Genomic DNA, 25,869 nt, shown 5'->3' on the forward strand with positions numbered 1-25,869 from the left:
TATGTACAACTTTTCAATTTGTTTCAACATACATGGGTTCTTAACATGGTTGAGTCTCACTGTGTTGAATAATCATATAAAAAGAGTATTATGTAATTCTATGAGTCAAACTTAAATTATGGTTTCAGCAAAAAAAAGAAGACATAGATAATATATGTACCACTTTTATTACGAAAAAGGAAATTGTTTGTTGCTCCAAATCCAAACAGCTACAATTCAATTGTCCTTCGCTTTCTTTCTCTTCAATCTCTGAATTCAAAACATTCACATGATGCAAAATTCAAAGGTAGAGACAACAAAAACAAAAAATGAAGACAAACTACACCGACACCGACAATGGAAAATTCCCTGAAATTCAAATTAATTTTGAATTTAAATCATCACACAACCAAAGTTCTGCAGGAAGCCAGTGGATCCCACACATGCAAACAAATTACTTTTCTATTTTAATTACGAAAATTATTTTTTTTTCCTTTTAATCTTTATTCGAATGATCTTTTATAATTTGTAGAATTTCACGAGTAAATCCTTTTGAAATAGAACATGGAAAAAATTTAATTACCATTGAAAACTTTAAACAATAGCATTTTTTAAAATTACTCTCTTTCTATTGAATTTCAGAATTATAATATGTTAAAATGAATCATTATTCGAGTTAAATAGTATCTTTTAAAGCTTTGCGTACTGGTTTTAATCATTTACTTTCTTAATTTTCTAATCAAAACTAATTTCCTTTATACATTATAGTCAAATTTTGGAAACATTCAAGCAATGTGGAGAATAGTTGGTAAACGAAACTTCACATGATATCTAAATATTTTAATTGGTAAAATGAACAGATCGAAATCAGAATTCTGAGATGAGATCTGTCGGCAGTACACAAAGCTGGCACTCGCATGAAGGCATTTGAAAACTCGTGAAACTTAATAAATTCTGATTAGAAAATTAATTCTAAAATCAGTAACATGCAACAACGTCTGCATAACTAAATCACAGAAAATGTAACATTAGAAAAAGCATGATAAGAATAATATAATATATAAAAATAGTGATAAAGATGACATAAACATGAATAAAATGGTCTACAATCTTGCATTATAAAAAAATAATGATGAGCATGATAGTAAAGTAAAACTGACAAGAAAGAAACTACTCCAACGAAAACTAAAGTCCGCAACCTTAAAAGGTTATACTAGGTTGGTTTACTTGGCAGCCCCATTGGGTTGCTTTGAAGAAGTTTCTTCAGATGTGTTGTTGTTAAGCTCATCCCAAGCTTCAATCCAAGTGACCATGGCATCTGCAAGCTTGTTGAAGTAGGGATCAACAGCACCAAGCTTCTCTTTCACTTGCTTGGAGAGTTCAATGTAGCATTGTTGGACAGAGGTGCTTTCTTTTGAGAGGGTGGCACTTTGGAAAAAGGGAATGATCTCTTCTTGCCAGAAGATGCCTTTGTACTCCTTTTTCAGATTCACAAATGGGTTGCTTGCTTTGCTGTGCCATATGTATGGAAGCCCAGTTTTCACTCCCAACCCCAGATGGTCACAGATAACCTGCAAATTCATCACGAGTTCAAAACAAATGATAATATAGTTAGAAATCGTTTTCTGAAATATCACATTGTTTTCATTCATATAACAATGTGACAATAATGTAATTGCTGGATAAGTTTGACACTTTTTACAACTATTGGTGAAAGCATCATGGACTAAAAAGATGAAAACAGAACAAAAATCATATACCAAAATGAACATATGAATGGTAACAGAAAATGGACAAGTGATGGGTATACCTTAACACACCATCCAGCCCACATATCATCGTATCGTCCAATAGGTTGACCATCACCCATTAGTCCAAAGTACATAGCAGGTCCAATCAGCTCACGATCGAAGGCCAGATTCATACCACACATGGGGAACAATGTTCCTTTAGGAATGGTAAGAACAGCATCAACATACCTGAAATATACACTCACTAATTTAGATAGGCTATGAACAACTAAGAAGTATGAACTTTTCATGAACAAAATTAATTTTGTACACTGTCGTGTGATTGAAAATTGTTTCATGTACCAGAATTGAACAGTAAAATGACATAGTAGATACCTGGTGTTCCTCTCTCGGGGCTTGACAAGTTGTGTTGGAGCATCATAATCAGGTATGTTGAGCCACAGACCGTGAGAAACAGCAGTGGGTGCACCTTCACGAAGACTGAAAGGATATCCACGGACGAAATCAGCACCTTCTCTATAAGGATCATAAAGGGTGTTGAAGAAAAATGGAGTGGCAGGACATAGCAGATTCTTAATGTGCTGCTCAAGTGCATTGATGTCCTTTCCAGAAGGGTCCTTAGCAACCTACACATGAAAACAGGAGATGCTCAGAAAAAAAAAATCCCTACAATTCGTATTGAACATAGAACATTCTTTGAACAAAGGCTTTACTGACAGCAATAACCAAACGAGAGTCACTATTTCAATCCTTATTTGAAATTCAGACTCATACGAAAAGGAAACAGAGACAATAAGACAAGATCCACCTTCAATTTGAATGGCAATCATTATGTCCCCAAAGCCAAAATAAAGGTAAAAGAGAAAAGAATCTTTGTCTCATAATCATGAAAAAAAAAACACAAATTAATGTCAACAGTTTGTAGATCTAGTTGTATTCGATCAAAAATCAACTTTTGAGTCACAAAAATGCGATATAAAAAAATCCAACTATTAAGTTCAGAAAACTTTTTTAATTTGAATTACAATGACCAAACAATTTCACTCTATTGCATTAATAAAAATAAAATAAAAAAGATCGTTAATTCATAGAAAAATCAAAACCCAGTCATTACCATAACAGTTAAATCGCATTCACCCAAACCCAAGTAAACTATTCTCATAGAATCATACCCATTTTCAAAACCAGTCATTCTAGATCCAAACACACTCCAATCTCAAACGAGAGAACAACCAAATAAGGAACCTCTAACAACAGTGAAAACAACAGATCGTTAAGGTTACACGCACACACACAAACACAGGACAAATCACGAATACTTATAACAAATGGAAAAACAACAACCATTCATTCAGTCAACAAATCAAATCCACACTTAGATCTAGCCCCGTTTCAAAACCCTACCAAGCCCTTGTAAAGAACACACTAAAAAACCAAATAATTGAAATCAATAAACCGCATGAATATGAAACAATATCCACGGCAAAAAGAAAAGGCATTAAATCTCAGAAAACAGAATCCTCATACCATCAGAAAACCCGCAAGCAAGCATCCAACTTTAACCGAAACCCCTCAATTTTCCAAGTCGAAATGCACAAAATTTAACGAAACAGACGCATCAGAAAAACAAAAGGCTTCAAAACCTCAGGAAGCAGAATTCCCGACCCATCATAAAACCCACCAGCAAGCTTGCAACTTTAAGTCAAACCCACATTCTTTCAAGTCCAAAATTAAAAACCAACATAAACAAATCCACTATAAAACTAAATCAAGAAACAGAATTCCCAACCCATCAGAAAACCCACAAGCAAGCACACATCTTTAACTCAAATTCACGATTATCACAGCCAAAGAGGTACAAGAATTAAAAAATCTGGAGATGGGTAGGTTATAATTACGAAGCAATCGTCGTCGATGGTGTAGATGTACTTCTTCTTGGAGACCATGTAGCCGAAGCAGCGACAAGCAGAGTCCTTGAAGGAGATGCAATTGGCCTTGGGACCCAAGATCCTGTTGATGTCGTTGCGATTGTAGAGCTCGTAATCGAACCCTGCGGGGACATTGATGACCTTATTGGGGTCACCGTCCTGCACGATGATGAGGTGGTACTGCTCGAAGAATGGCCGCCACATCTCGAGGAAGTCGAGGTTGCGGATCGTGGGGATCACGATGTCGAGCTCATCCTTCAGCAGAGGGACGGGCTTGGCAGAAGGGTCAGCCATTGGAGAGGAAAGGGAAGAGAAGGGAGGAAGAAGGAGACTGTGTTGAGTTTTCAACGCAGCAAGTGTGAATCTGTGTGTCTGTCTAATTGTGCTAGGTGTGTGGGATGAATATATAAGGGAAAATGTTACGCGGTGGTGTTTGAAAAAGAAAAGAAAAAAAAAGGAAAAAAGGAAAAAAAGGAAAAAAAGACGAAAAACAGTGAGATCTTGCATCATTTTGTTTAATTAAGTAAATTATGGAGCTATTAATGAACCGATCTCCAATTTTATTTTATTTTTACAACTCATTTTGAGCTTTTTTTTTCTTCTAAAAACAAACAATATCTTGTGAAATCTGTGAACAGAATAAGAACAATTAGCTTATTGCTCCATTGGAAAAAGAAAGAAAGATTGATGAAGAAAAAAAAGAGAAACAAGGAAAAAATTAAAGAATATTGAATTGAAGATAATTGTAGAAATAAAAGATTTACTGTAATACTATTTAATTTTATCTGAATTACTTTATTTGTTTGTAATTATTATATTTGGTGTCCTTAAAAATTGAAAAAAAAAAATCATCATCAAGTCCTCGTAGGTTTTTTATAATAAATAGACTATGGGAGGTTATGGCCCTTTAATTGAAAACATAAAATAATTAATTATGATATACATTTTTAACTTCTTTTCTGAAAAAAAAAATTGTGAGTTCCAATAAATATAAAAAGATATTCTTCAATTTGTAACATTAAATTTATGGGGTTTTTTCTTTTCTTTCTTTTTTTCACCTCTTTTTTTAAATATCAAATTCATTAAATTTTTTTGTTTGCTTTGTATAGGTTATTGAGGCTTAAATCAAGGCATTTTTAAATAAAGATAAGGAAATTCACGTGATTCAGATTTTTTTTTCTTCTAATAAATATGTGAAGTTATTAATTTTATTGTCTTATTTGTAGTTGTAAAGGTTTAAAATTTCATTTTTATCATGAAACATTTGGTCATTTAGTGAATTATCAAATTAACTTATTTTTTTTACTTTTTTATATCAATTAAACCATTAAAAAATTATTTATTTACTATTACTTATTATTATTTTTATTAATTTAAATAATTATATTTTTCACTTAGTTCTCCAATCTTTTATTCTTTATTATTTTTCTGAAATTCAAACAAAGTGTAAATAAAAATACTTTTAAGTGTATTTTATAGTGAGAGACTATTCTGAGTTTTTTAAAGGCGTTTTTTAATTTTTAATTTTTAATTTTAATTTATCATATATATCTTTATTTTAAAATTAAATTTAATAGTTTTTGAGAAAATTATCAGTAATCAAAAATAATTTTGTATTACTAAAAAATTTGAAATTTAGAGTATAGATTATTTATTATAAATTCGAATGAAAACTCAACTTAGAGTTGTATATTAGGATATTAAAAAATAATATTATTTAACAAAAATTGTTATTAAAATAAATCAATTTTCCTTAGATAAACATAATTATTTATGCATTGAAAGGAAGAAATTAATGAGAATTTTTTTTAAATGTTAATATATTGTTAATAGCAATACTTACATTAAACACTGAATTTAATAATTTTGAGGAATGGTTATTGTATATAATTTATAAGAAAATGGGTCACATGTGTTTTTAAAACCTTTTCTATTTAAAAAAAAATTAAGTGTGAAATCAAATTTTAAACCATTTTTAATAAGGATATTAAAGTAGAAGAATGGACAAAAAATTTATACTGCTTTATGTTAAAGAGTAATAGTCTTCAAACAAGGGGTAGTTGATGAGGAAGAAATTTTCCACTTGGCCCAAATCAAAGCGTGGTTATGGATGAAACACAAACTACATTCGTTCAACTATTCTTTAGCAGAATGGCACATTAACTCAGTTCAGTGTCTGCATAGTTAATTGTATTAAGAGTAGTGAGGTGAGGAGCATGGGGTTACTAGAAGGCAGAGTAGATTTATCATAAAATAGATGTTACGAGGCAGTGAAAGGTGGAAAGGAAAGTGGCAGTATTAAGCTGAGAGCTGGGGGTGGAAACAACTTGGCTAAGTTGGTAGCTTAGGTGGTGGGCAGGTATTTCTTGATATTCGCAGGGTGTGCTTCAGTGGTTGTGAATAAGAGCAAAGAAAATGTGGTAACACTTCCTGGGATATCAATTGTTTGGGGACTAGTTGTGACGGTGCTCGTTTACTCTGTTGGTCATATCTTTGGTGCCCATTTCAATCCTGTTGTCACCATTGCTTTTGCCTCCACCAAAAGGGTTCCTTGGAAGCAGTTTTCAGGAACACTTCCATTTGGCACTCACGCCCAAGCTTTCGTGGTTGAATTCATAATCACATTTTTCCTTATGTTTTTCATATCTAGGGTTGTCACTGATAACAGAGCGATCGGTGAGTTGGCAGGGATTGCCATTGGGGCCACCGTGTTGTTGAATGTGAGGTTGGCAGGACCAATCACAGGAGCATCAATGAACCCAACAAGAAGTTTAGGCCCTGCGTTGGTGCACAATGAATTCAGAGGAATATGGATATATTTAGTGTCTCCAACGTTTGGGGTTGTGGATGGTGCACAGGTCTACAGAGCTGGGGGTGGGAACGACTTGGCCAAGGTGAATGTAATTACTGGGATGATCTTGCTATGTCTATGTTGTGTTGAGCTGGTTTTTATGCAAGTATAAACTAAATGTGCAGTGCAAAACGAAAAAACGTATAGGTAGTAGCTGGAGGGAGTGGGAACCTGTGAGAGGTTATGCAGAGTTGGTGGGAAACTTGAAGAAAATCTGTTAAAACAGATAAGGGTTATTGGGTTGTGATTATAAGATTTGAGGAATTGTGTAGGATCGTATAAGGGAAGACTGAAGTGCACTAAGGCTCTAAGGAGTTGGGTAAATCATGAAGTGGGAGGTGGTGGTTGGAAACTGTTAAAGTGGAAATATTAAATTAATGCACTATGGGTGAGGGATGAGATGCATAACACGACTTGGGGGTCTGGGACTTGGGTCAGCCTAATGGTTGTGGTTTGGCAGTATATGTTTTAGTAATGCTATGCCCAAGTGTGTGCTCTTGTTGTTGTATCTTTTGTATATAAGGGTTTTTGGACACCCCTTAAGTGTCCCGTTAATATTAATTAATTCTTTGCTGATAAAAAAAAATGTTAATGAGTAAGGTTGTGTTGTTTTCATTACTTGACAGATAATGCATATGAAATACAGAAAATGTGAGTAAGGAAAGGTGTAAATGTTGGTTTTTCCTTTCTCACTGTAATGTGGAGAAACCATAGAAAAGTCAGGATGGCAATTGTGAATTGATCGTGGTGCCCTTCGTTTTATATACATGTTTAACAACATGTTTCATCTATAGGTGATGTAACTTATCAAAGTAATAATTTCTTACATGATTTGTCTAATAGTATAAAATGCATTTGGAATTTCTTTAAACTTAAAAGATCACTTTATGTGTTGCATTTGTTTATTTATTTTATAGAGAATTTTTCTTCTAAACAAATGCATACCCACAAGAACTTTTGTGTCCAACCTTGAAGTTTAAAGTTCATGAAAGTAAAAAATAGGGTTAGGATTAGTGAAAATCAATTGGAGATTAGGGTTTTTAGAATTGCAATTAGGGTTAGGATTTTTTAATTGCAATTAGTGTGGCAAGTAGTGAGTTTGTGAGGTGTGATCCCGTGAGGTGCAATCATGTGAAGTGCGATTGTGTGGAACAACGATTGTGTGAGATGCAACGATTATGTCAGGTGCAACCATTATTAACCTTAGAAAGGAGCACCTTACACACAAAACTGCACCACGCTCAACAATTGATGTACCTCACACAATCGCTGCCCCACACAATCACACTTCACGGGATTGCACCTCACAGGACCAATACCAAACATGCTTCCACCAAGATTATCTCACAAATCATTCTTCCAAAGGAATACCTCCATATAGATTTCCACACAAACTCTCTTATTTGTCAAACTCGACCAATACATTGATCAAAATTCAAGAAAAAAAACACCCTAGATCTCAATACATCTTAAGGAATCACTCCTTCAAGCTAGAACTCAGGAGCACATTAAGAACGCAAGAAACCATCTCCTAACTTAGCCATCATGATTTCACTCACCATAGCCTTACTCTTACCTTTAAGATCACTATATAGCTCAAACTTATCCAACCTTAAACCTTTAATAACTTAGTCAAACATAAATCAATCAAGAAATTATCAAAGAATAATGCACAATGCAAGGAATGATATCAAGGGTTAGTCTAATAAGTCTTGAAACGTGAGTGGAAGATTCACCCCAACATAGAGAATCCTAAAAGGTCTTTATGAACATGTGTTGGATTTTTTATTTTTTATTTTGTTTCAAATGGTTTGGTTCAATTGATGTTTTTGATGTTTAAAATGACTTTGGTTTGATGTTTTTGATGTTTAAAATGACTTTGGTTTGAATATGGTTCTTGTAAGGATATTTATAATGTGGATTATATGATATTTATAAAGGTTTTTATGCTTATCCTTGACTTAGATATTTATAGAATAGATTGTTTAATTGGCCCTATTAGTTTATAATGAAATTAAGATTATGTTTAATGCATTTGATGTGATTATGAATGAATAAGAAATAAATCAAGAAGGAGGAAGTGAGAATTTAGAAGATGATCGATGAGTCCTAACAAGAAGAATAAAAGGTAAATAAATTAGAAATAAATTCAAAGGAAAATTTACACAAGAAATATTCAAAAGAAAAAAAAATAAGAAAAAGTATCATTTGTAATGTTTTTAGAAGATTCTACAATATTTTAGAAGATTTAGGAATACTCTAGAATTTCCCAAAATACCAAAGATGAACGACCAAAGATTAGAAAGTCACATGTGAAAGTTGTAACTTCTTTCATATGTCACTTTTAAGCACATGTAGTGATTGTAACTCCTTCAACTTGTCACTTTCAAGTGCATGTGATGGTTGTAACTTTTTTCACTTTTCACTTTCAAGTGTATGCGAATGTTGTAACTATTTTACATGTCTTCCTAACTAATTGGACACCACATGTGTTAAGTACATCATTAAGAAAGTTAACTTTGTGTAATCATAGGATCAATGTTCACATTAGATGTAATAGTTAGTTTAGTATAATCATTAGGCTTGTGTTCACAACAATGTAATCATTAATTTTGTGAGCACACTTAGGTTTCTTTAGTCTTGTGTTCACATGCATTGCTTCATACGCATTCCTCGTGACTCTTTGAAAAAATTCTAAAGTCTATAAATAAAGGCTTCATCTATTGTAAAAAATTACACTTGAATATTGAATGTAAATTGCTTTGTTAGGATTAGTGTTTACATTAGATTAGATGTAATAATTAGTTTTGTGATCACACTTCAGATTAATAATTACATTAGATGTAATCATTAGTTTTGTATTCACACTAGTCCAATCATTAATTTTGTGATCACACTTAGGATTCTTTATTCTTGTGCTCACATTACTTCATACCTATTCCTCATGACTCTTAGGACCAATTCTAAAATCAGTAAATAAAGGTTTCATCTATTATAAAAATTTATACTTGAATATTGAATGCAAATTGTTATGTGAAAATACTCTAAGTGTCTTCAGAATTTGAAACTCTTGTTTTGATTATTATCCCGAAGAATTTTTTGGACAAATAAATCTTTATTGCACTTATCTTTTGAAAATCTCTCTAAAGGTGACTTTTTTCTTTTATTTTTTTTTTATAATCTATATGTTTTCTACTTTGAAGTGGATCTTGTTCTTGTTTTATACTTTTATCCATAAAGGTATTGCAAGCTTTCTCTTCTCTTTTATATATTTTGGTTTTTTCAACACCTCTTTAAGTACCTCTTTAAGTTGATACATCTATCCATCTTCTATTATATCTACACTCAATGTTTAAGCTTAAATTTCAACAATGATGTGATTTGTGTGATAGAGATATGTGTTAGGTTTTATGATTTAGTGACATTTTGTTACTACTAAATAAAATGGATATAAAATGAATATAATGTTTCTGTGTATGCATTTGACTTACTAATGTTTATTAAAAAATAAAACTAAAATTAATTTTTTTAGAAAGGTAAAGGATTAGTTCGTGAGTCTACAATAAAATTTATAAAGTTTGAAAACTAAACGAGTTAGAGTCAAAAGTTTTATATATTTATAACAGATATGTTCGTATACCTCTAATCCTAAATAACAAATTTTTCAAAATAAAATGCTCATTATTTTTATTAAACTATGTGTGGTTTTGGTACATTATAACAAATATCTTTTTCAAAATTAGTCTTATCCAATTACTATAACAAATATTATTTTTCCAAAAATAATCTTATTCGATTCAAAGATAAATATTATAGGCTACAAAATTATATCTTTCGGTCTTCGAATGTAATTATATATTTAAAACTCGATATTAAGATGGAATAACTTCTTAATCTATTTTATTGAGGGAATAATGATGTGGCTATTGAGTATTAGGTGTTTTAATTATATTTAAGTATTAAATATTAAAAATTTCTTTTCTTTTTATTTATATTTAATTAGTTTTTATTTGAATTTTAAAATTTAATATTAACTATTAGATTTAAAAACATTTCCCTTCTGAAATAATACTTAATTTTGAAATAATTTTAATTATCATTGATCTTTAATCGAATTTGATTTTATGTCCATAATTGATACAAATGACGTGTTTTAATTTAATCATTTATGTCGATATGTTTTTGAAACGCACGCATCAGTTATCGGAATTCATTAGAAAATTATTTTTAAATTTTCATTATTGGTATAATTGTAAATAGTTTTAATAATATTCAATTACAAAGATATGCCTGTCATTAGTTACATATTTAATTAAATTTCTATTCCTCTCACACTCACAAAAGAAACAAAATATTTCGTTTATAATTAATAGTAGGATATATTTTGAACAAAAATAGAATAAAATTAATTATCAAATATATGTGACACAAATTTCATTAAAAATCACCGACATTTTTTTCAAAAATAACTTTAATCAAATTAAATAAGATTATTAAAAAAATTCTATTAATTTATTTCACAGATTAATTAAGTCAAAATATAATTCCATACTAGTTATTTTACTCAATATATATTATCTTTATAAGTTTAAGGATATATTGTTGGCCTCCTTTCAATATATACAAAGCAATGTGTGAGAAAATAAGATCACAAATAAGGTATATTTATAATAAGCTTCATGCTTAAAATTAAACAATTTCTTAATATAAATATTCACTTTCATATAATGTGTAAAATATTTGCATGATATTGTTGTTTTTTTAAGAATTTTTTTTTATATAAAAGTGATTTCCATTAGATCATACTTAATTGTGTTTTTGTTTGAAAGATGATCACTATAAGTTTCTAAATGAAGCTCTAAACATTTTTAACAATTAAAGATTGGACAACATTTGGATATGCACCAACATGTAAGAAGCCAATTACGTTTCAACCTATTAATTTGTTTCCTATCCTTAATTTAGTGTAACCAAAAACAGAAGATTGAAAATGTTATTTCGTGATTTTGTTTTTTACCATGATTTTGTTTTTTACCAAAAAGGAAAATGTTATCGTCTCATACGATTCTTCACTTAGTTAGCTTTCTATGTGTGACAAGTATCCCACTTTATAATTTGTTTTCAAATGGAAACCAAAATCCAAAAGAGAGAAAGAATCATTAACACACCACACTATGTTTTTCCCTCTTTATATTTTTATAATGTTTATTTTATTTTTGCTGGTTTTAATTATATATATATTATAACCAAAATGTATTTGAGATTTCGTACTCTCTAGACCTAAAATTGAGAAAAAAAAATTATTTGACCAACTTAAATATAAATAAGTATCTTTTTTTTTGTAAAGAAATTGAGAGAGATAGAAAGAAAGTTGGAATAAATATGTGAGTTAAAAATTTAATAAGAGAGAAGCAAAACACATGAAGGAAAGTGATTGATGAAATATAAAGTGAAGAAAGAACAAGGATATGATTGAAAGGTGATTGTGTCCCACTTGGGAAATGGCCTCCATCCATTAAACTGAAAATGGAATCAACAATGCCTTAAATTAATATTATTATTATTATTATTTTGATTATATTTGGGTTAAATATATTTTTTAGTCTGTGAACTATAACATAAAATTAATAATTATCAATTTTATTTATAATTTTCAAGTTTGAAATTTTTGAGAAATTATAGTAAGAAAATAATTAGAATAAATTTTTATTAATAATTTGTTTATATAATATTATAACATTTAGATATTTACTTAGTATGTTATGTGGGGTTAAGTTATGAGTGTTTTGTATAGTTATGCATGGGAGTGGAGTTATCATTATATATAAGGATTGAACCACCTCTAAAATGACTCATATTTATTTATTATTGATAAAAAATATATAGTAATAAGTTAACGTATAATATTTCAATATCTTAGTGGTTACTGAAAAATCGTTTATCACTTAAAAAAAATGACATGTTTAACTCAATCTCATAAAACCAACTCATAAAGTTAAGGTTTATACCCACTTATATACCATAAAAGGCTTTAATCTCTAGTCGATGTGGGATCTCCAACAATTCACTCTAATACTTTTCTTGATACAAATATCCAATAAATATAAAATTTAAACTAAAAAATAAAAATCAAATTCAAATTTCGAGTGAAAAATATATTTAATTTATTATATTTTGATTATGAGTTTAAACATGTGATGAGATTTGCTGGCACCCCTATCATGCATGGCTGAAAAAAGTGTTGGCACGCCATGCCAGCATACATATAGAATAAAAAAAACTAATGAAGAGAGTGTGGCAATAAAATAACCATTAAGACAATAGAATAAGCTTTCTCATATAGTTATAGAAACGTGGCATGATCAACATTTGGTTTTCTATCTCCTTTTTGCACGTACTTTTCACGTTCCCAGCCACTTCAAACTACTGTCGTTTTGTGTTGTCTCCATATTCTTTTAATTAAACTACACCGTTTACTTTTTCAATAGAGTAAGAATAGCTTACAATTCTAGCTTTAAAAAACTATTTATTATTATCAAATATTTATTCAAAATAAAAATAATCTTTTATTCTTATGACTAATTAAGAGTCTTGTATAAATCCAAAAATTTTAAATTTATTATCATATAAACATAAACTTTAAGATCGGAAATTTATAAGATTCGTCTTAAATTCATAACTCTAATATAATACTAGAATGAGAATGGTGTACCAAGATGGTTGAATAATGGGAAGAAGTTCTGGAATTGGAACCAGCTACGCATCAAGGTACCAACTCCTTTTTCAATTATGATATAATAAGAAAATAATTAACATAATTTTTTTAAAATATTATTTTGATAACCGTATATTAAAAGATATTAATTGTAATTAAGTCAATACAATTTAAATTATTTCAATTTAATAAAAAAAATAATTATAATTTAGTGCAGAGTTATGAAACATATTTACATTTTTTTATTATATTGCTTTGTATTTTTCGCAGTGGCCTTTTCAATAATTTGTTATAACATATATATTTGTTTTGGTCATTTGACAAAACTGTCCCCATCACGTAAATATATGTTCTCATCTCATCAGTTGTATTTTGGCACAAACCAGCATAATAGATGCAACGAGATACAACTCTTGAAACTCTTCTTTGTTTGCATTTTATTTTGAATTGGAGTTGTATACAACTCTTGATGTGATAGGTTTAGAAATAAATATATATAGTAAAGGGTAAATTTGTAATTAAATGATATAAAAAAGTATTAAAATAATAGTATTGAGAGTTGTAATGTGGTTGTATAAAAAAATGGGGTTGTCCATATATCATTGCTCTTTTATTTTATGACTTTTCTTTTCTTTTGTTACTTTTTTTTTTCTTTAAGCTTTTCTCAATAGTTGTAAATTTTATTCATTTTGTTTTTCTTCCATGTTAAGTTTGTGTTTCCTTGTTTCCCAGGCTTTTCTCCGTATCTCTGGACCAAGATAAGACGGTGGCTGAGGTAGGTAGTTGGGAGGATTCATATTGGAATTGGCGGTTAAGGTGGAGAAGAGCTAGGTTCAGTTGGGAAAGTGCTATGGAGGGAGAACTGCACAACCTCATAACAGGGAAGACCTTGAGCAAAGAAGATGAGGATACGTTAGTTTGGAGTGGGGATCAGAGTGGTGCTTTCTCTGTGAAATCTGCTCACCTAATTTTATGTCATCAGCATGAAGGCGCTTCAAAGGAAGTCTTTTCTCGTCTATGGGAAGCAAAAGCGATGCCCAAAGCCCTGGTAACTGCATGGAGGATCTTACTTGGACGCCTTCCAACTTTTGATAACCTCATTCGAAGAGGTTTGGGAGTCACCTCTTCGTCTTGCGTGTTTTGTAACGGTTTTGAAGAATCGGCACAACACATCTTCTTGGATTGTGTCCTTGCTCAAAGACTTTGGTCTTCATGTCTTAGATGGATAGGAATTTTGTCTGTCCAGCATAAGGACATTCTAGTTCACTTCGAGAGCTTTCAGCTACCACATTACACAGCCAATCAGAACCAGATTTGGATGGGATTTTGGGTTGCTATTGTACGGTGTATATGGGATCAAAGGAACTTGATTGTTTTTGAGCAAGGGGTAGCTGATGCTGATGAAATTGTCCACTTAGCTCAGTTGGCAGTATGGCTAAGGTTAAAACATGGGGTCTTTCCTTTTGACTACGCCTTTTCGGACTGGATTCTTAATCCGGGTCTATGCTTACAAAACTGCCACTAGTGATGGTGATGAGGGTTAAGTTTTCCCTTTGGTATATTAAGGAATCCACATGTGCAAGAAGGGGGAAACGTTGCAAGAAGGGGCCATGATATGTTGTAGGTATTCACTGATGTGTGCAGATTCAAATCCAGCAAGGTTTGTATGAGGAAATTTCCGCCACGTTCGCCGAAGTTATACAAGGTTAACATGATCGCCGGTCGATGAAATGGCGATCTCCACGCGGGTGTAGTCGGTGGTCGTCGAAGGTATGCAAAGGTCAACATGATCGCAGGTCGATGAAATGGCGATCTCCACGCGGGTGTAGTCGGTGGTCGTCGAAGGTATGCAAAGGTCAACATGACCGCCGGTCGATGAAATGGCGATCTCCATGCGTGCGTAGTCGGTGGTCGTCGATGATGAAACGACGATCTCCATGCGTGTGTAGTCGGTGGTCGTCGATGATGAAACGGCGATCTCCATGCGTGCGTAGTCGGTGGTCGCCGAAGGTATGCAAAGGTCAACATGATCGCCGGTTGATGAAGCGGCGTTCTGTCAACATGAACGCCGATCGACGAAGCGGCGTTCTCCTTAAGTGTGTAGTCGGAGGTTGCTGAAGTTATACAAGGTCAACATGATCACCGGTCGTTGAAACGGCGATCTCCTTGTGCGTAGTCGGTGGTCGCCATAGGTATGCAAAGATCAACATGATCGCCGGTTGATGAAGCGGCGTTCTCCATAGGTCAACATGATCGCCGATCGATGAAGCGGCGTTCACCATATGTGTAATCGGTGGTCGCTGATGTTGGTTATTTTTTTTGGGTAGGGTTTTCTCACTTTAAGGTTGTTCTGCTCCAACCATAAAGGAGAGTTTCGCTTGTGGATGTTATAGGAAGTCCACTTCTGGTTACTGTATATGGGTTGGGATACCCCTGAAGTATCCCCTTTAATTTTATTTATTCATTGCTGATAAAAAAAAAGTTTGTGTTTCGTTTTGATTTCTTATTATTATTATTGATATTATTATTAATATTAATAATAATAATATTATTATTATTAGTATTAATTGTAATAACATTAATTAATAATAATTATTATTATAATAGTAGTAGTAATTATAATAATAATATTATTATTAATTTTAATTTTAATATTAATACTAGTTTTAATAATATTATTAATAATAACAATGTTAAGATTAATAATATTAATAATAATATTCTTCCAACTTAGTAAGTGTTATCTATCTATCTATCTTCATATTCTTACAATCTCAATTTAGCCTAGTCGAATATGTTGTTAAATAAAATAAATATTTATCGTAAGTATACTTTTGAATTATACTTTCTTGACAATATTGTTATAATTTTATTCAAAATGTTGTTTTGTATGTTTAAATGCATATTGTGATTAGCTTCAGTATGAATGATTTTATTTATTGAAGTACTGACCAATTGGACTCGAGTATGGTTGAGGTTAATGTGTTGGTCATTCACAAAAACAGTTTAGAATGTTGTGACTTAGTTGTTGCATAATGGTTAGGGAAAATGATAAATAAGGTGAACTAAGTTTGTTTATCACATGTGAAATTTATTTATCACATGAAAAATGAAATTGATTACTTTAAACATTTTGAACAATGTAACATTGGTAACACAGACCCACCAACTAATAAAATTGTCCAACCTAAAACATAAATTACAAATATTGTACACAACTACAAGTTCGACTGGCCCACTATGATAATTGTACACCGATAATAGTGACATAAAAGAAATTCACCATTCCACTAGGTCATTTCACACAGACCTTATGCACCATCACCCCGAACAACAACAGTAAGCTTAAAATGTCGGGAATTTGCTCAGTGTGCAGAAAGTTGATAACATGTCACCACTTATTCCTACACAAGTCACCACTTACTGTGACTAACTACATTGATACTGAGATTAGAGAACTTTTTTCGGTGTCCTTCACTGAGGTCACTTTACACACACCTCATCTACCACCCCACCCAAGAACAACATAAAGCTCAAAATTTCAAAAATTACTTCAATGTGCAGAAACTTGATAATAGGTCAACATGTATTTCTACCTAGGTCACCACTTAGTTTATCTGTCACTAACTAAATTGACACTGATATTACAAAACTTGACCTTGGTGTCATCCACTAAGGTCACTTTACAAACACTTCATGTACAACCCCTTCCAAGAACAACAATAACCTCATATTTTAACAAATTTGATCAGTGTGTAAAACCTTGGTAGTAGATCTCAACTTATTCCTATACATGTCACCACTTATTGTGACTAACTACATTCACACCGAGATTAGAGAACTTGACCTTGGTGTCCTCCACTAAGGTTACTTTACACACACCTCATGCACCATCCCACCCAAGAACAAAACAAAATTTAAAATTTCTAAAATTACATCGTTGTACAGAAAAATGGTAGTAGGTCACCATTTATTGCTACACACGTCACCACTTATTCTGACTAACTACATTAACGTTGAGATTAAAGAAATTGACATTGGTGTCCTCCACCGAGGTCACTTTACACACACGCCACTGCCCAAGGACAAAACAAAGTTTAAAAGTTCTAAAATTGTTTAACTGTACATAAACTTGGTAGTAGGTCACCACTTTTGTCTATATAGGTCACCACTTAATGTCACTAACTACATTAACAATCACATTAGAGAACTTGACCATCTTGTCCTCCAATGGGGTGACTTTACACACATCTCATGCACTGCGCCGCCCCACCTAAGAGCAAAACAAAGCTCAAAATTTCTAAAATTACTTTGTTGTGCAGAAAGTTGGTAGCTGATCACCACTTACTGATACATAGTTCACCACTTACTCTAACTAATTGACACTAGGATTAGATAATTGTACCTTGGTGTCTTCCATTGAGGTCACTTTACACACACACACCTCATGCACCACCTCACACAAGAACAACACAAAACTTAAAATTTCTAAAATTACTTAACTGTGTAGAAACTGAGCAGTAGGTCACCACTTATTCCTACATAGGTCACCACTTAATATGACTGTCTCTAACTACATTAATGTCATATAAGAGAACTTGACATTCGTGTCCTTCACTGGGGTTATTTTACACATACCTCATGCACTGCACCACCCTATACGAGAACAACACAAACCATAAAAATTTTAAAATTAATTAACTGTGGAGAAAATTGGTAGCTAGGGTCACCACTTATTCCTACACATGTCATCACTTACACTGATTAACTACATTAACATTGAGATTAGATAATTGTACCTTGGTCTCGTCACTTTAGACACACCTCATGCACCATCCTGCCTAAGAACAACACAAAGCTCACATGTTTGCATAAGTGGTAGTCCTTGTATAGGGTTTTACCTTCTTAATGAGACCATCAAAACAAGGAACACCCTCAAATATGACTGGTTTAATTTGCTTGGAGTAGAATTGACTATATATAACTTATATTTAGCTCAACGGGGTTTGTGGTGGTGCTAAAAATGACAATCAAGCAAAAGGGTTGTCAAATACAAATGAATGCACACAAACCCTTTCGAATAAATGATTTTGAATTTCGTAATCCATATCATCATTTTGTTCTTTTTTTAATACTTTCTTTTATTTTCTTTCATGTAAGCAATGTATATTATTACGAGTATGTTTAATCAGTTTACGAGGTTAAACTTTCTGAATTTCTCGCGATAATTTAGGAAAAGCTTCTAAAGAATGTCTATTAACATTCTAACAAGAAAAAAATAAGGATGTAAATGATAAATAAAAAATATTATTAAAATTTACTATCTTAATAATATAATTATTTTGTAAGTTTATAACATTTATGTTCAAGGTTTTAAATTTTCGAATCATTTTAAATAGACATTAAATATGCAAATTTTTTTATGCTTAAAAATTATTAATCTCATAAATTATAAATAAATAAATTTGTTGGGTTGATAAAATATATTATTAATAATAACATACGACTTTTATTATTCTAATTTGTATTTTATTTTGAAAAAAAATAGATTTTCATATGCTCTATATAAATGATTTTTTTAAGAATCATGACATAATTTTTTTTTTTAAAATCATAACATAAATTTATTTGAAAATGTTAGTTTTTGAAAATGCTACACTATGAGATTTTTTTTGAATTTTAATTGTTTTGAACTTTTTTTATCAAACATTTGTCTCGTTTAATTGAATAGAAAGACTTTAATTATTTTAAGAGATTAGTTACTTAACAATTAATAATATCAAAATTTTAATTATTTTTTTAACTTTTCAAATTTAAATATTATATATTTTATTATATCAAAATTTTAATTATTTTTTTAACTTTTCAAATTTAAATATTATATATTTTATTATGTTGCTATATTATTAAAAGAAAATTATTGAAATGATTTTTTTTAAAACATGAAAGAATAAATTTTGAACTTTACAATTTTATTTTTATCACATTAATTTCCTATCACTTTACAGTTTTCAATTTTTTCATTCTTATCTGTTTTGGCCAATTGACAAAACTGTCCTCGTCACGTAAATATCTGTCGCATCTTATCAGTTGTATTTTGGCACAAACCAAACCTAGTTGTCTAAGAATCATTTTTTCTTGACAAAATTGTCCCCATCACTTAAATATTTTTCTCCACCTCATCGGTAGTATTTTGACACAAACCAAATCCTATTGTCTAATAATAATTTATAATATATATATATATATAATTAAATAACGGTTTAATTAATTAATTATATAACGGTTTAGGGCTCCAAAGCGTTTAGGGTTTATAATTAATTAATTAATTATATAACGGATTGTGTTAAGTGCTTTTTATCTCTTTGGAACTGAAATTAACTTTCCAATGTACTTCTAACGTGAATATCCATGTTTTGTGGATCATTAATGTTCATCGGAAATGTACGTAAATTCAAACACACTTTTAGTAGGAATGATCACTTATTGCAAGCATAGAAACACGAGATGTAACAGCAAGATGAACTAAAATGAAAATTAAATTGAACTAAAATTAATATTTTTATTATTATTAAGTTAAACTGCAATTTTTTTATGTGACTTTGGTTTTCTTTTATGATTTTAATCCATTTGTTCCCAAAAATCTACAACTTTAGTCCAATATTCATTTTTTCTTATCTGCTATTTTATTTTGATTAGTTAAGTTATTTCTCTATTATATCTTAGACGATATATTAAATATTAGGTTTAATTACAAATGAGTAAGGGTATTGAATTGAGTGTTGACCTTTTCAGAATAATTTGATTTGGTCCAAAATTGACCTGGTATAGTCCAATGGGCGGAGTCATTTTGAATATATTATCAAATTAAGGTTGTGCTTTATACACCTAAACAATTTTAACCTGCACCCTCTCAATTTCTGAAATTCTAAAATTGTCCTCACGATTTTAGTGCATTTTGGAATTGGAAATTAAAGTTGAGAATTATGCTCTAGAAATAAAAATTGAGATTTCACATCAACTATAATACCATCAACGTTATAGACCTACTTGCAACCAACACTATAAGAAAATCATGAAATAGAAACCAATTTTTAGATATCAAAATAATTAGTTGCAATAATAACTAAATTAGAGACCATTTTAGAAACTACAAAAAAAATTTGGTTTCAAAATTAGTTTTTATTATTGTTAAATAGTTTCTGGTATCTAATTAGCAACCAAGATTTTAGAGACCAAATTTAGAAACTAAATAATTGGTAGTTAAAACTTTAGTTGCTAATTAGATACCAATTTAGAAACTATTTAACAATAATAGAAACTAATTTAAAAACCAATATTTTTTTTTAATTTTTAAAATGGTCTATAATTTAGTTACTATTGCAACTACTTATTTTAGTCTCTAAAATTTGGTTTTTATTTCATAGTGAAAAGTATTGTTCTCAGGTTAATATCCCATGTATTATTCTTTTTGCTAGGTTGAAAGTTCATCATTCATGACTCTTTTCCACTCTTCTTGTTGAGAAGAAAATTCATAGCTTGTTGATTCAGAATTTGCATAAATTGAAAGAGTAACATGCTTAAAACAAGGGGAAAGTCTATTAAGAGAAACAAAGGATTTTATGGGATATCTAACTTTGTTGTTAGTACTACAGGATGCAAGAGTAGTTTGAAAATAATGAAGATACGAAGGAATGACTATATTCCCAATGGATCTTCTAAGAACAGTTTGATTAATGAAAAATTCATGGATTATCTATTCTCAAATCCATCAACTTCCCTTAAAACAGCAAGAGTGTTGTTAAAGTTATTATAGAAGTTCCAGAGAAAGATAAAAATGATAAAGAAAGAGTGTTGTTGAAGGTTATGAATTGATAAAGCAAAAGCTCTTCCTTACTGTTTGAGAAACGCTATTCAATGACTCAGAAAAAAAAGTGTTGACAGTATTCAGTTTTGCTAACCAGAAGTAAAATTTTAGGCAGTTCATCAGCTATAACACTGGCTGGATTTTATTGCTGTGCTGACATGATCTGAATTCGAAAATGGATATCACTAAGTACAAGCTATTTTGATTTGGATACACTTCAATGATACTCCAAAAGCCACACATGTAGTTTCTGGATCTATTTGTTGATTTTAATTCAGCTATAACATAATTTACAAGCATGTAAAGAACAATAACACAAGGATCATTGACAATGAAAGAGACTAAAACAGCATGCTTATGCTCTCCTTAGCTTCATCATTTGGAACCCATCTTGACACTTGAAGATGAATGGAGCAGAGAAGACACAGAGAAGCTTGAGTGATTGCTTTTTGTTTTCAAAGTTTGCATGGCTGGTACTGATGACGAAGCTGTTGGCAGAACTCCACCAGAGTTTTTATTTGCAGGAGACCCTTTTAGAAGCACATCAAATTTTGCATACTCCTCCCTTTCATGCTTTATCTCCTTCAGCATAGCCGCAATATCTCTCATTGTTGGCCTTTCATCAGGAGATGAGTTCACACACAATAATGCTATTCCCAATGCCTGCATCATTTCCTCTATTTCTGATTCTGGTCTAGAGAGTAAGCTAGGATCAAGCACTTCAAGACCCTTTTTCTGTCTCACCCAATCAACAACATGTAGACCATCTGGGATGGTTGGATCAATTGGTTGCTTACCTGTCAAGACTTCTAACAACACTACTCCATAGCTATAAATATCACTCTTCTCTGTGATCTTCATCATATAGCCATATTCTGAAACAATTTCAAAGTCAGATGTTAAAAGATTTAAAATATGATACGAAATGAAGCCAGTGATTTCATTAAAGTCCAAGCAACTATGTGAAGCTTTCTAAAACAGACTATTGCCTACAATTTCTTCACATTTGTTTTCCTACAATAAGACACTAACTTATGTAGAAGAATAGAAGCAACTTTTGCATGTAAACAAGAAGTAAAAATCCAGAAGAAGAATGTAATCAAGTTGGTGTGGAAGGCTCACTAACCTGGAGCAATATATCCGTAGGAACCAGCTACTGTATTGGAAGAACGACCAAAATCACCATCATCAACAAGTTTAGCCAAGCCAAAGTCAGCAATGTAAGGTTCAAATTCAAGGCCAATGAGAATATTATTGGCTTTAATATCTCTGTGGACTATAGGAGGGACACAGTCATGATGTAGATATGCAAGGCCTTCTGCAGCACCTAACAAGATTCTGTACCTAAGTTCCCATTCCAGAGAATTTCCAGTCCTCTCATGAAGTATACTACTCAAACTTCCATTCGGCATGTAATCGAAAATAAGCAATCTCGTTTGTCTGTTCCAACAACACCCCAAGAATCTGACAATGTTCTTATGACGGATTGAGCCAAGGGTCTTGACCTCAGCTGAGAATGAATCACGAACTCCACTTTTTTCCTCCTTAAATGCCTCTTCTGCGTCAATAGTTGTTGGCCACAATTTCTTCACAGCAATGACTTCACCATTGTCCATTTCCGCTCTATATACAACACCAGAACATCCCTTTCCAATAATGTTTCTATCAACTAAACATCTCAGTATTTGTTCCACTGAAAAGTTTAGCTTCTGAAATGGTATGAATTGCCATGGCCATGAGTCACCCAATTCTGAATCATCATCCCTGATGATTCTTCTTGCTTTGAGGACAGCAGTTATCCCCATAACAATCATTATTACTGTTAAGGCTATCAGCAATCCAATGGCTAGCTTAAGCCTTTGCGACTTCCTTACTTCATTTCCGTTCAGTGACATACCAGTCTTGCTAGAATCCTTCACAAAGCATGAGAGCCCTTGATTTGCAGTGAAGTCTTTTGATGTCAACTGCCTGAAAAGCTTGTTATCTGGGAGACAGCCAGAAAATTTGTTGTAAGAAACATTGAGCGATACAAGGTTGTCTAACTCAGAAAGAGGTTGCAAATCTCCTTCCAACTGGTTGTGTGAGAGGTCCAATATGGAAAGCTTGTTAAGAGAAGATATCTGAGCTGGGATTATTCCACGGAGTGAATTGCAACTAAGATTAAGAGCAATTTCTAGAGTCTCAATGCGGCCAAGTTCAGCTGGTATGTTTCCACTGAGGTTGTTGCTGCTAAGATCAAGCAGTTGGAGATTTGAGCATAGGCTCAATGATGCAGGAATAGGCCCAGAAAATAAGTTATTGCTTAGGATTAGCTTACTCAGAGAAACAAGACGGCCCAAACTTGCCGGTAAAGGACCTGAAAACCTGTTGGAAGATGCATCCAACACCTGAACTGCTGATAGTGAAGACAAATAATTAGGCAGAGGACCTTCTAAGTTGTTGCTGCTGAAGTCTATCATTTGCAGTTCAGAGCAGCTTCCAATCTCATCAGGCACCACACCGGAGAGGCGGTTCCCAGAGAGGTCTAAAAAGTTCAAGCTCTTTAGCTTGCCTATTGTCTCGGGAATGCTACCAGTAATCCTGTTGTTTCCAAGCCTCAACCTTATAAGAGAGCTGCAACTGCCTATTTCATTTGGTATGAAACCTGATATGTCATTGGAAATCAGAAGCAGTTTTGTGAGGTTTTGGAGCTTGAATAGGCCATCAGGAATACTACCAGTGAGTGCATTGCGTGACAAGTCTAGTGCTTGAAGATTACTACAGTTCCCCAAAGTGGAGGGAATGCTTCCCTCAAGCTGGTTCTGCCAAGCAAAGAACACCATGAGGTTTGACAACTGACCAAGCTCTGGTGGAATTAAGCCTGAGAGCTGGTTTGTGTCAACTTGCAACTGTTGAAGATTTTTAGCATTTGAAAGACTGGAAGGAATTGAACCAGACACATTGTTATCACTAATCATAAACTCCTCAAGATTCAAGAGACCCCCCACAGATACAGGTATAGTCCCAGATAGAGAATTTAAGGAGAAATCAAATTTTCTCAAGCTTGTACAGTTACCAATCTCTTCTGGGATGGCCCCCACAAGACCATTCTGCCAAAAAAACAACTGTTCCAGCTTCTTGAGCTTGCCAAGCTCAGATGGAATAGACCCTGATAGACTATTTTCATATAAGAACAAGTCAACAAGTTCAGAACAGTTACCTAACTCTGGTGGAATTTCACCAGACAGCATGGTGGTATAGATGGACAATGTCTGAAGCTTTGTGAGCTTACCCAAAGAAGCAGGCAAAGAACCAGATATTCTGGTATCAGCCAGTCCCAACACGGTTAAATTGCTGCATTCTCCTAGCTCTTCAGGAATCTTCCCAACTATATCTTTGTTCCCTCCTGCTCTTAGAGACTCAAGTTGTGACAACTTCCCCAGCTCATGTGGGATAGTCCCACTTATCTGATTGTCAAAAAGGAGTAGATTTTTTAAAACAATGCAGTTGCTTAACTCCACTGGGATCCTTCCAGTAAGCTGATTAGAGTTCAAAGACAAGTTCTGAAGGTTCTGGAGCTTTCCAATGCTTGCAGGAATTGAACCAACAAGACTGTTAGAGCTGAGGTCAATGACAGTGAGAGAAGAGCAATCACCAATGTCTGAAGGGATGGTTCCAGTTAGATTAGCATCAGATAAGACAAGCTTTTGAAGAGAGTGAAATGAAGAGAGGTTGGAAGGTATAGGAAGCTCTAGAGGGATGGATTGTATGTTGATTTCAGTGACAAAGCCTAGTGAGGAGCATGTTATGGATGTCCAGTTGCATGGATTGGAATGAAGGATGTTCCAGTTAGAGAAAGAAGGAGGTGGTGGTGATGCAGAAGTATGGAGCCAAGAGAAGAGAGTTGAGGCTTCATGATTGGCAGAGAAGGCAATGCCATAGAGAAGCGTAAGTTGGAGGAGAATGATACAAAAGAATGAAGAAGAAGAAGAAGAAGGAGAAGAAGAGGAAGAGATGTACAAGGATTGCCTCGAGCTGAGCATTGAAACAATGAAACATTTGCCTCAAATTCCAAACTTTTCTTCTCCTTGGGTTTGAGTCATTGGGTTTTGCACTCTTCACTCAACCTTGTGAGAATGTGTATGCTGTGGCTTTCTTGCTTTGAACTCAAACTCACAGTAGCACTTCTCTTTCCAAAACAAAGCTAAAAGGAGCAGTTCACAGAAACCATAGGAGAATAAAATAACATAAAACTGAATGCCTAGAGATCAGAAAATCTGCAGCAGCTGCAGAAGTAGCACCACCCCTCCACACCAAAGATGCTTCTTTGTGTCTAAGCAAAAGCATTAGAATAATGGGGGTGTGCCAGGTGGTGTTTCTTGCAATGAACATAGGCATCTTATTATATACCTCTGGAGCTTGGCTGCACTGCACATACATCTGATTTATGCCTTTTGTTTATTGCTCTGGTCTTCACTCATGCTACTGTCTTGGCCAGTTGTTTTCTTACACCCTCTCTCATTTTTAGTGAAAAGTTTTTAAGAAGAAAAGTTCTCTAAATTCTTAATAAATTATTGTCTCCTTCCTTTCTCATCCATCACACATGGTTTTTTTGGTATTTTCAAGCTATACTGGTCTATAGTAAAAAACTTTCATAAAATAGAGTATTTACTATTTAAGGAATTATCTATCCTATTCAATTTTAGAATAATCATTCTTATATTGTTATATGAATAAATCATACCCATTTATTCATTACCCATTTATTTATTCATTATTGGAGTGTGACATTTATTTTA

The 25,869-nt window shown here is 32.5% G+C and overlaps 3 protein-coding genes and 1 pseudogene across 4 annotated transcripts; 2 read left to right on the forward strand and 2 right to left on the reverse strand.

The window, feature by feature from the left end:
* Window positions 1-1,015: 1,015 nt before the first annotated feature.
* On the reverse strand, window positions 1,016-4,008 carry LOC137806352 (putative UDP-arabinopyranose mutase 1). 2 transcript variants are annotated; one of them, XM_068606404.2, is made up of 4 exons: window positions 3,629-4,008; window positions 2,106-2,356; window positions 1,790-1,958; window positions 1,016-1,550 (listed from the first exon to the last, which is right to left on the reverse strand). In XM_068606404.2, exons 1-4 carry the CDS (start codon window positions 3,950-3,952, stop codon window positions 1,203-1,205), a joined length of 1,092 nt encoding a protein of 363 aa, XP_068462505.1. In that variant the 5' UTR covers window positions 3,953-4,008; the 3' UTR covers window positions 1,016-1,202. The 2 variants fall into 2 exon arrangements, with proteins under 2 accessions (XP_068462505.1, XP_068462504.1); XM_068606403.2 differs by having other exon boundaries at window positions 1,790-2,356.
* A 1,551-nt stretch (window positions 4,009-5,559) lies between these two features.
* LOC150028640 (nodulin-26 pseudogene) lies at window positions 5,560-8,197 on the forward strand (annotated as a pseudogene).
* A 5,039-nt stretch (window positions 8,198-13,236) lies between these two features.
* LOC150028641 (uncharacterized) lies at window positions 13,237-14,749 on the forward strand. The gene is made up of 2 exons (XM_090299514.1): window positions 13,237-13,277; window positions 13,957-14,749. The coding sequence occupies exons 1-2, from the start codon at window positions 13,237-13,239 to the stop codon at window positions 14,747-14,749; spliced, it is 834 nt and encodes a 277-aa protein (XP_090155640.1).
* A 6,461-nt stretch (window positions 14,750-21,210) lies between these two features.
* Window positions 21,211-25,522, reverse strand: LOC137806353 (uncharacterized). The gene is made up of 2 exons (XM_068606405.1): window positions 22,218-25,522; window positions 21,211-21,966 (listed from the first exon to the last, which is right to left on the reverse strand). Exons 1-2 carry the CDS (start codon window positions 25,111-25,113, stop codon window positions 21,467-21,469), a joined length of 3,396 nt encoding a protein of 1,131 aa, XP_068462506.1. The 5' UTR covers window positions 25,114-25,522; the 3' UTR covers window positions 21,211-21,466.
* Between the last annotated feature and the right edge of the window lie 347 nt (window positions 25,523-25,869).

The sequence above is a fragment of the Phaseolus vulgaris genome, chromosome 3 (genome assembly GCF_051622355.1).
Source record: "Phaseolus vulgaris cultivar YP4 chromosome 3, ASM5162235v1, whole genome shotgun sequence".
Taxonomy (NCBI): domain Eukaryota; kingdom Viridiplantae; phylum Streptophyta; class Magnoliopsida; order Fabales; family Fabaceae; genus Phaseolus; species Phaseolus vulgaris.